The sequence below is a fragment of the Pteropus alecto genome, unplaced genomic scaffold (genome assembly GCF_000325575.1).
Source record: "Pteropus alecto unplaced genomic scaffold, ASM32557v1 scaffold76, whole genome shotgun sequence".
In the NCBI taxonomy this organism is placed as follows: domain Eukaryota; kingdom Metazoa; phylum Chordata; class Mammalia; order Chiroptera; family Pteropodidae; genus Pteropus; species Pteropus alecto.
In genome coordinates this window covers 27,468,365-27,479,851 of record NW_006443138.1, presented here as the reverse complement: position 1 = coordinate 27,479,851, position 11,487 = coordinate 27,468,365, and the positions used below count along the sequence as shown (strand labels likewise).

The 11,487-nt window shown below is 45.5% G+C and overlaps 1 protein-coding gene across 7 annotated transcripts in view; it reads right to left on the bottom strand.

The window, feature by feature from the left end:
- CRACR2A (calcium release activated channel regulator 2A) overlaps positions 1-11,487 on the bottom strand; it is a 137,018-nt gene that overhangs the window by 18,566 nt on the left and 106,965 nt on the right. For 5 of the 7 annotated variants that reach the window (XM_015598496.2, XM_015598498.2, XM_015598497.2 and 2 more), the window contains 3 exons: positions 9,994-10,126; positions 4,669-4,750; positions 4,441-4,555 (listed from right to left, as the gene is read on the bottom strand). In XM_015598496.2, the coding sequence (XP_015453982.1) occupies positions 4,441-4,555; positions 4,669-4,750; positions 9,994-10,126 (330 nt within the window). Of the gene's footprint in view, positions 1-4,440; positions 4,556-4,668; positions 4,751-5,963; positions 6,103-6,328; positions 8,563-9,993; positions 10,127-11,487 lie in introns of those variants that run through there. The other 2 variants (XR_001517948.2, XM_025041094.1) reach the window with 2 other exon arrangements.

Genomic DNA, 11,487 nt, shown 5'->3' with positions numbered 1-11,487 from the left:
GGAAGGTTGTATCTTTCTAAGTACTGGTCCATTTCTTCTAGGTTATTAAATTTGGTGTTATATACTTTTTCATAGTATTCTTGTATGATCCTTTGTATTTCTGCAGTGTCTGTCATAATTTCCCCTCTTTCATCCCTGATTTTGTTATTTGTGTCCTTTCTCTTTTTTCTTTAGTGAGTCTAGCCAGGGGTTTGTCAATTTTATTAACCTTTTCAAAGAACCAGCTCTTTGTTGTATTTATTTTTGCTATGGTTTTTTGTTTGTTCATTTTCAATTTCATTTATTTCTGCTCTAATTTTGATTATTTCTATCCTTCTGCTGACTTTAGGCTTCATTTGTTCTTCCTTTTCTAGTCTCTTAAAATGAAGTAGGTTGTTTATCTGGGCTCATTCTTGTTTTTGGAGGTAGGCCTGTAATGATATGAACTTTCTTCTTATGCTCACTTTTGCCATGTCCCAAAAGTTTTGATATGTTGTACTATCATTATCATTCGTTTCTATGTATTTCTTGATCCTTTTTTTTTATTTCTTCTCTGACCCAGTCATTCTTCAGTCGTATGTTGTTTAATCTCCATGTATTTGTGGTTCTTCCCACTTTCTTTTTGCAGTTGATCTCTAGTTTCAAAGCATTATGATCAGAGAATATGGTTGTTATGGTTTCAACCCTCTTATATTTGTCAAGGCTATTTCTGTATAATAATGCCTTGTTCCTAGTAAGGGTTGCACTCCTTTGCTTTTATCCTTTGCCTGCTAGTCACTTTACTCCTAATTATGTTTTTTTTTTTTTGTCATTTTGTTTTAAGTGAGCTGACCCTTTTCAGTATTTCCTGTAGTGCAGGCCTCATAGTGGAGAATTCTCTCAATTTTTGTATGTCTGGAAAAGTCTTTATTTCTCTTTCATATTAAAGGAGAGCTTAGCTGGATACATTATTCTTGGCTTGTAGTTCCTTTCATTTAATAGTTTGAATATTTGATTCCATTCCTTTCTAGCTTGTAAGATCTGTGCTGAGAAGTCTGTGGATAATCTAATGAGTTTTCCTTTATAAGTTACCATTTTCTTCTCCCTGGCTGCCCTGAGAAATCTGTCTTTGTCATTGATTTTTGATCATTTTAATACAATATGTTTTGGTAAAGGCCTTTTTGCATTAGGATTATTGGGTGTTCTGTTGACTTCTTGAATTCCAAACTCCATTTCATTCCTTAGATTTGGGAAATTCTCGTCAACTGTCTGTCTGAAAATACTTTCCAATCCCTGCTCCTTTTTCTCCCCTTCGAGAATGCCCATTATTCTTATGTTTCCCCTCCCAATGGCATCAGCTAATTCTTGTATTTCTCTTTTATTATTTTTCATTCTTTGGTTTCTCTCTTCTTCCTTCCGATTTATTTCTAGATTTCTGTCTTCGATATCACTAATCCTTTCCTCCATTTGGTTGACTCTATTTCCAAAGCTTGCTATTTCATTTTTCAACTATTTCAGTGTGTTCTTCGTCTCTAGAATGTCTATTTGGTTCTTTTTGAGAGTTCTAATCTCCTTGCTAAGAACTTCATTCTGCTCATCTAGTTGTTTTTTCAGTTCCTGTTGATATGATTTGTCTTGGATCTCATTGAGTTTTTTCAGAAGTACCACCTGAATTCTCTGTCATTTAAGTCACATATTCTTATGTCTGTAAGCTTATTTTCTGGAGATTTTTCTCTTTCTTTCTGAGATACCTTGTCACCTTGGTTGTTTATGGTGTTTAATGGCCTATTTTTCCACCTGTGCATTAATGAAAGTGTATTCTAACTTTTTTCCAGAAAGATTTAATATATAATGGTCCCTAGCTTATTGTAAAGAAGGTGTTTTTCTTTTGGTTTCCAGTAGGTGGTATCTAAGCCTCTTGGATCTCTGCTTTATATAAAGTCTTAATAATGTCTTTTTTTTTCCTTCTGGATGTTTGATTGTGCTCGCTACCCTCAGTCTCAGTCCTCATCAGTGTTAGCAACAGTTTTGGTAGTGCTTACTCAGATTCCCCTGGGGCTCTGCAGTGTTCTGTCTTGGAGGATATGAGGGGAGAGGCCTTCTGGGTTGGGAGATGGGGACTGTGGCTCAGCCTCAGTTTTGCAACCATGGCTGGTAAAAATCAACTGTTGTTTCTCTGCCATCCTCACTTTTCTGCCATCCCCATTTCTCTGCCTTCTGCCCTGATGACTGGGCCCTGCCGCCAGCTGCCTGGAGCTCACAGCACTCCCAGGCAGGACTTTCAGGGAAGTCATTGCACCTTCTCCTCTCCCTCTCCTCGTACAAGGAGCTCCAGTGGCTGCAAGAGGCAGCTTCTTTGTTTCTCCCAGTCCAACGCCTAACACTGGGGTTCTGACCTATGGTAGCTGTTATGTGCAGATCCTATGCTTAAATGTGCTGGTGTGCAGTTTGGTTGTTTTTTTTGTTGAGTTTTAGATATTCAACTTATTGTTGTTTCAAGGAGAGAGATCCAGGAACGTCTCTCACTCCACCATGTTTCTGACATCACTCCTAATTAATTTTTTTAATTAAAAAAAAATGTTTGCAGCTGGGAATAGAATGAGTAACTGAAAAAAATCATGGCCTCAATTTCTTCATTTGAGAATGAGATGGCTGCCTTAGATCAGTGATTTTTCAAAAGGATACTCTCTTACCTAACAAACTGTACTTGGACCTTTAAGAAACAAAACTGAAAGAAGTAGAGTGGTTCTGACTGAGATGAAGGGCTCTGGGCCCAGTATGGTGATGGGTACACTTTTCCTTCCTTGCCCCAGTCCCTTGGAAGCATCACTCTGATTCCAGTGAAGAAAATTTGGAAACCACTGGATCAGGTAAGTCTTAAAGTCTCTTCTGGTCCTTAACTACTATGAGAAAGATAAGTTGCTGGTGCTGTCAAAAAAAAAATCATGTCCTAAATTCCAAAGTTTAAATAGGAATCACTTCCAGATCTCCCATACCACTTGCTTCCATTATTAGCTTGGTGTAGAGCTGTTCTCTATATTTCAAAACACACATTTTCTCTATTATAAATGTTTTAGGCTCAATAATTTTGAGAAATAATTTCTATTAAGCAAATTTCTGAGACACCCTGGCTTCCATTCTTGTTTCTTATTTTTCTTGGTAACGAGAGGGATGTGGATTAAGAGTAAAAAAAGAAGGAACTCAGCCAGTTCAAACTATGAGAGAAACAGATTTTGGTGGGAGAAATCATAGCTATTAGAGCCAAAAGGATGAAGAAATGAAAAACTCCAGTATTCTGACTGCAGAACGATACAGTATCCATTCAAACATCCAACATCTGTTGAGCACTGCTAGTTCTCTGGGGGCCCTTGAAAGCACTGGGTTACAATAACAAAGATGCAGTTTTATTTCTCAGAAGGCACACAGTGCAGTACAGATATGGGCTAGTAACTGGATCCTTTACAGCAGTGTGACAGTGTGATAAGTAGGTAAGGGGTCTATGCATGATCTAATGGGCTTGAGTAGAGGGCTGAATGTAAGTTCTGTGAGGACAGGAATATTGTCTTTTATCTTCTGCTCTAATTCCCAGACCCTAGAACAGTGGCTGGCAGCATTTTGAACAAATAAATGAATAAAGCATGGATCCTGCTGGTGAAAAGAGTTGGGACATCCTACTTGACTGTTGTTTAAATGAATCAGCTGAGGCCCTATAAAAAAAAGTATGCAACTTGTCCACTTTGCTCTTGGCCTTGAGAATTTTGCATTTGAGTGGTAGAGAAAGAGCATGAAGATGGTCAGGAAGTAAAAAGCATTTATAAAGCAATATAATGCAAATATAAGTCAAGAGGTAGAATCTTACAGATAAACCAGAATTCAAAGAAGAGTTCTATTGCTGTGGGCCCTGACTAGGCTGACTTTGGGGTGATTTTGGGGCCCTCACATTGTAGATCAACCTCCCTTCATGTGAAGGATTGTGGGATTGTGACAGAGGCCCCAAAACATTGTGTGGTCCTGCTCCTAGGCTGGGCACAGCTGGACCCACTGGAGCTAGAAAAATGCAAGGAGTGGGGGGAGGCGGTGAGAATGAGGGAAGAACACACTTGTGACACAGTTTAAACACTCGTTTTTCAGGGAAACTTCCTTGACACTCCCTCTGGGCCCTTCCTCTAATCCTGTTCCACTCACTCTTGGCACTTACTGAAATCGTAATGACACAATTATTGGTGTAATCTGTATTTCTCATGCCCCAATCCATGGGGGCAGGGACTGTGTCTGTCTTGGTCACTTTCGAGTCCCCAGGAGCTAGCCTGGGAGGGGGCGCATGGGTGAATGAACACATTAACTCCTGAATCAGTTTGTTTCTGGAGATGATGGGCTCTGAATCAGGGTTTGAAAAAGTAGAGGGCCAGGTAGGAGATAGGCAGAGAAGAAAGGGGAGGCAGGAGTCAAGCATAAGTGCTTTTAGGAAGGTAACCAGCTCACCTCCACGCTGCTCAGCCACTGCCGGACCGACAGAAAGGATTGTTTGGCTGTAAGGTCATACATGACGATGACACCGTCGGCCTTTCTGAAGAACTGCTGGGTGATGCAACGATACCTGCCACCAAAGGGCCACAGGTCAGCGGATGCACAGCCTCCTCTCTGCAGCAGACCTTTGTCCCCATTAGGGGGAGTGGAGGAGGCAGGGTTATGTCAGGGACAGCTCCTCACCTCTCCTGCCCAGCTGTGTCCCACAGCTGCAGGGCCACCTGAGAGTCATCCACACGCACCGTCTTCACACGGTAATCAATACCTGTGAGGTGGAACAGGCCCATTACTTCCAAATCAGAACAAGACGGCCCCAACACGTCTGGAATCACATCAGGCCGAGGGTGACAGTCCTCCCCATGTAGCTCCTGGGAGGCGATGTGGGGAAACAAACAGAGCACTGGACAGGGAGGCATGGGACCTGAGTTCTGATTCTATCCTTGCCATGTATTAGCTGTGGGACCTTGATCAAATCACCTAACCTCTGTGAACTGCAGGCTCCTACGCAAATGTAACCCATACCCTTTTCGGGGATACTACCATAAGGTTCAAATGAGATTACATATGTAAAAGTAATATAGCACTGTAAAGGCAATTGCTACTTTCACAAATTTACTCTTTGATTGCAAAGAGGAGGAGGAAAGACTGTCCTTAAATTTCTCTTCCCTCCCTTTTTCTCTTGTTTCTCTCTTTCTTTTCTTTCTTTCTTTTCTCTCTCTCTCTCCCTCCCTCCTTCCCTCCCTCCCTTCTCTTTTTTTCTTTCTCCTTCCTTCCTTCTTTCCTTCCTTCCTCTGTCCCTCCCTCCCTCCCTCCCTCTCTCTCTCCCTCCCTCCCTCCTTCCCTCCCTCTCTTTCTCTCTTTCCTTCTTTTCCCCCACCCCTCTCTTCGTCAAACCCCTTTAAAAGTTCTCCTAACAAAGTTCAAATATCTCTGGGGATAGATCATACTTTCACACTTCTATTTGACACTGCAAGTGTATGTGGAGGAACGGGAGGAGAAACAGGATGACAGGAAGGGGTGGCAGGTGGAGGGAGGGCTAGAAGAGTAGAAACAGAATGGGGGAAGGAATCAAAAGCAACATTCATCCTTGAGATGAGTTTAGAGCTCCTGATTCCAGCCACCGGGCCATTCGCAATTGTCTCTCTGAGGCTGTGACCCTACCTGGAGTCATGGACTACAGATAGAGGGAACAAGTTCAGCACCATGCATTCTGTCCTTACAGCAGCCCTCAGAGAGAAGGACCTTAACAAAGGTTCTTTGATGACAGACAATCCTCTTTAATGAGATTCAAAAGGTGTTTACCCCTTAAGTTATACAATCTCAGAACCAGAGGGCATCTACTAGCACTTCCCAAAAAGCCCGGCTTCTGAGGCCCTCACCCTGGAGGGCTTAGGCAGAGACAGCAACAGCAACTTGACAGAAAGAGACAGAAGAGACAAAACAGACAAAGAAGAGGCAGTAAATGGAAAAGGTCGTCCCTGGGCAAAGGTGAGTACATTAGGGGCCCAGGTGTGGGAGAGAGGCTGGAGGGTCATCTCTCCTAGAACATCAGGATCAGCAGGGAGTCCAGAAGCTCTGTATGTCACAGATGAGGGCCAGAGAAAGCAGTGCATTTGTCTGGGTGGAGAAAAAAGTGATTTGAGCCATTCATAGAATACTTGACATTTCTAATTTTCATATGTCATCTCCCCATCCTCATAGCACTCCCCTGTGACATCCATGTGTTATCTACACACACACACACACATACACACATAAACACACACACATGAATACATGCACACATGCACATACATGCACACACTTGTGCAAATACATGCACATGCATACCATCCCCACCCACCGCATCAATGAGAGATGAAGAAACAGGAGTCCAGAAATGGCATGCTTTGCCCAAGCTGGTCAGCAGCTGCAGTGTGTCTTGAGGCTCATTCTTCTTTTCACACCAGTACCCTGGGCACAGAGACACCTGGCAGTTTCATTTCACCAGGAAGTCTACAGCTAAGTGCTCCCATCCAAATGGATTATAACTGGTTGACAGATGAATCCAAGGTGGGTTTTCTTCTCAGCTAAAAGGGTAAGTAAGGGTTTCCCTAGTCTGTGCTCTGGGAGACTGAAGGGGCTGCCTACTTTCTGATAACAACTCAGGAGAAAGCCAACCACTGACAATACATCTTTAGGGCCTGATCTAAAACCAGGCCAAGCTGCAAAGCCCTGAGGACAGAGATCTCTTCTTGATGGAAAGGCTTGCAGGGAGAGGGGCAGCCAGGTCTCAGCTGCCTTCTGGTCTTGCTCTACCTCATTGCTTTGCTTGAGGACAGGGAGCTTGTCTTGCAGGGAGCCAGGAACACACAACACGGTCGCTTGGCTCCTGAGATGTTAGAACTAGTGGTGGTCTTAGAAGTCAGTGTAGTTCAGGTTCCACATTATTGTGTTGCTTTTCTGTTGGATTTGACTTCTTGTGTCTCCTACTCCTCCACCGCCCCCCCCACCCCCATGGGCTTATCTGCTTCCTGGGCCTGAGGCTGCAGAGAGAAGTACATGTTTGGGGACAGTGACTCTCACCAGACTTACCACAGGGCAGAACCTGTTTTTCCAGTACTCCAGGATCCACCTGGCTCCCTGGACAAGTTAGGCTCAAGCTGTCATTTAGAGAAGGAGGAATGTGGGAGTGAGAGTGCCTGCTAGTTGTCATGGAGAAAACTCTAGGGATTTCTCTGTAGAGATGGGGGTAGAAACTGAATTGGCGACCAAGAAAGGGCAGAGTGAATTCTTTTCAGAAAAGCTTTTGGAAGAAACACTTTGGGTTGTGACCCGTGATTTAGAGCAGGGGGCTATGAACCAGCATGGTGTAGTGGAGAGAGCACTGGACTCGGAGTCCTGGGTTCCAGGGAGCTTTAGCCTCTAATAATTAGTCATGTCGAACATGAGCTCCAATAGTCTACAAAAATCATCATTTGACATCTCCAGGACACCCACAGGGCTCCTGCTTCTGAAGGAATCATCTGGTCTTAAGGTGGTGTACACAGGATGCTCAAGTCACTGTTGTATTATAGAACTTACATTATGCACAAGCCAGGAGTCAAGTACAAATCATGTTCTCACAAGGAAGTGGGAGACCAGGAAGTCCCCTTTGATGATAGAGGTGAGCTTTACAGGATTGCCAAGTCCCTGTTAGTACTGTGTGGATGGTGCAGGGGCTGCTTCCCTGGCAGATGGTTGTCTAGAACCCCAATCTAGGGTTGGACCACTTTGGCTCCAAAAAGCCAGGACTCTGTGGCTTTACTTGCTTTCCAGGGTTGTGTTCAGATAGATTGAAATGATGGATATAAAAGCTCAGGATAAATATTCAGATCACATCAGGTGGCTGGTGTGACTCTGCTTACTGACATGTGTACCGGGCATGTTGCGTGGCAGGAACAGTAACTTAAGCTGCTGCTCCTGCATGTATGATGAAGGTCATTACTGATTTGGAAACTTTGATATTTTTCCCCTTCCTAACCTGTAGGTATTTCCATAAATGGCCTCCTGGGAAGTGCAAATTAGTTTGATTTTCTCTTTTCAGAGCCTTCCATCTCAGGGGCACAAGCTGGAAATGTAAAGGGACCCTGAAAACTGATTCCCTGATTCCCCAATTTTATCAGCAAGAGCTGCACCTATGGGCACACTTCTTGGAGGGGTATCTTCAAGGGCCTGAGGTTTCAACATCTGTCTCCCTGCCTCCCAAAGGTCAGTGCTTGAGCCATGACTTGTGGGGGCCCACCCTACTGAATGCTCTCCTGGGAAGCAAGCCCGTCTCCCACAGCCATTGCTTCCTGTGTTACCACGCTCGGCGCACATGGCTCATTCCCAGCCATTCCAGTGCAGGCCCGACAAGGCCAGACTCTTCTGGGCTTGGTTCACAGGCTCTGCCTTTTTTTCCTTCAGGGTCCTGATTCTTCATCTTGGGATGCTCTCAGTCGTTGGGTAGAATTGGGCAGAAGGAAAGGGACAGGAAGTTGTTCCAGACACTATAACAGCATAGAAAAAGGTCCTGCAGTAAGAACGACATCCTGAAGCACGTGGGAAGAGACCCATCTGTAGGAGGAAAGTTGGAAGGAAGGGCCAGTTCAGGATAAGAGGAAGAACATGGAGTCTCCCTGGGCAGGCATCTGGGGCAGGGAAGGTTTCTCTTGTGGGGCCTGGGGTCAGACAGCCAAAGGTCAAAGATGGTCTGGACAAAGACTAGGCTTGAAAGTAGTCTTCAGTAAGCCAATTCGTATCCTTCATTTTTCAGATGAGGAAAAATAACTGAAGCCCAAAGAGGGAACATGTCCCCCTGAGGTCACACAGCTGATTACAGGTAGAGCTGAGATGCAGATCCAGGACTTTCGATGCCTCACTAAACCTCAGCAGCCTCCTCTGCCTGCACCAACTTCTGTCAACTTCCATGGCCGAAGAGTGTCCTCACCACTAACTGGGTGCTGAGCACACGCATAACTCAATATAATTAGGGACACTGTGGAATGGAACAGAAGGAGTGTGTAGGCCTAGGGGGAGAGGCCAATATCAGCACCAACTAGCTGATGCGAATGTGGACAAGCCTCTTAACCTCTCTGGGCCTCTGTTTCTTGATCTGTCTAGGGGCTGATAACAATACTTGCCTTCCAGGGTTGTGTGCAGAGAGAGTGAAATGATGACTATAAAAGCTCAGGATAAATATTCAGATCATATCTGGATTTTCAAATATACTTATCAGTGTGGTTAAATGGCACGTAGTAGGGACTCATGGGATTTGTTTTTTGTTTGAGTGATTCAACTTGGTAGAAGCTAAAAGGTCAATATGCCTGTGGGTATTGCCACATATTCCAATGTGATGAGCAGTTTTGGGTGAAAGGAGCAAAGTCTTTTAGTTAAATAAAACATTATCCAAGAGTGGGAATATATTAAGCCATAATTATCCGCTGATAGCTGAGCCTAATGAGCTTCCACAGTGAACTTCGCCTGTTACCCAGCAGGCCCGGGACATAGTACAGGTAACATTTGGGTAAGGGAGTCATCCAGAGCACTGTCCTCTATCCCACCTGTCAACACACACACACACACACACACACACACACACACACACACACACACACACGAGAAGAGCAAGGAAGCAGCTGGCCCATGGGGAGAGGGAGACGTGGTAGTGGGTGGTGAGCCTCAGGAGAAGCATGGAGCATCAGGGGCCTGCTGAAAGTGGGGAAGGAATGATAAAAAAGAGACAGGCTCAGAGACGGGTTGGGGACCCAAAGCCCATCTTTGCCATCTTTAGTTCTACTCAGGCTGGACATAGGAAAATTTCAGTGGTCCCATCCCATGTGGGGCAAGCTTAGCAGCTAGCACTCTGTGGGAGGTGGACTTTACTTTGTCCTTCTCAGCCTCACTGTGGAGTAAGTGGATTATGGCTCCCAACCAGCTAGGCTCCAAGTCCCTCCCTTAGGCCCTTTCTCACAACCTCCCCTTCCCAGAGGGAGGCCCGGGACTCACCCACAGTGGCTGTCAAACCCGGGGAGAACTGGTCCTCACAGAATCTCCTCAGGAAAGATGTCTTCCCTACGGCAGAGTTGCCCACAAACACAATCTTGAAGAGCCGGTCCGGAGTGGAGGGAGATTCTTCCTCCTATGGATGGCAGACAGTCTGGCCAGCTGCTGAGTTGGTCACTAGCCCCTGCTCCTGCCACAATCTGCCCTTCATGCATCCCTATGGTGTCCAGGGGAAAGTGGAGACCTGGCCTCTACACCAGCACGGGGGAGGCCACTCAGCCTCAGATACAGGTAGCTTTGGGCTCAGGGCACAGAGGCTCCTCCCAGTATCAGCAAGAGGGAAGAGGGACATTCATTCAACTGACATTTGTTGTCTGCCTACACTGTTGCAGGCCCTGTGCTGGGCCTGAAGATGCAGGGATGAGGAGGAGGCCTGGTTTACGGTGGAGTGAAGGAGGCAGGCATATAAGCAAACAATCTCAGCACAATGTTCTAAGTACTCTGGGAGCAGGAAGGAGGAGCCAAGGACTCACAGAGGAGACACTGAGATGCGTCTTAAAGCAGAGGCAGAGAATCTCTATGCGGTAGAGGGGAGGATAAGGTAGGGTGTTTGCAGGGAGGATGAAGGTTAGAAAAAAAAGACATCTCTGTCCAGGGGCAGAGACAGCCCATTTTGGGGTGGGGCCTTTTTTTCTGCCGTATCATTGAAAGCCTGGACCGATGGTGGACACCCTGGCCTCCCTGACTTTTGCTCTCTGTCCCATCTCATCAGCTTCCATCTAGAATCCTCATGTGCCCTGGGGAGGAAGGAGGGACAGTCTCCACCTTTTGAGCTATGAAATCCTTAATGTCAGGCTACAGAGTAGAGCTTTCCAGGGTCAACCAGTCACTGCTGCTCCTTCTCCTCTGCCCAGCAGCGGGAGAGACCGGAGCGGCTGCCCATTAGTCTGAAATGCTAAAGCCCATCAGGGAATGGACTTGCTTAGACACTGGGCAAGTGAGGGAAGGAGCTGGTTTCCAGCACCGGGTCATTCCCTTCTACTGAAATGGAGAGCTGCTTGCTCCCTCTCCCGAACCCTGCCTTCCTGCTCCGCCCAGCACTGCCGGCCAAATGAGGAGGCTCTTTTGAATCTACTTAGAAGTAGATTTGGGGGAATTAGCTCCTGTCATTGAGCAAAAACTATAATAGAGTGGCAGCAGATCTTAGAAGTACTTAAGTTTCAGAGAAAAGCCATTAATAGCTTTTTGGAGAGAAATCAATTCCACGTAGTACTTAGGAAGGAACTCAAGGTCAATTCCAGGAATCTAAACTTAAAAAAAAAAAAAAAAATGCCATACTCAAAAACTATGTCCCTGCCCAATTTTCTTGAATTCTCTTGCCATACACAAGGGCATCAGCTCTCCGCCAGTCTCCACTCAGCCTCTGTACCTCCAATTGTCATTTGTTTGAGACGAAAGCTCAGAGCAATCTGTGTCCTGAGGCTCAGACCCAGGTGG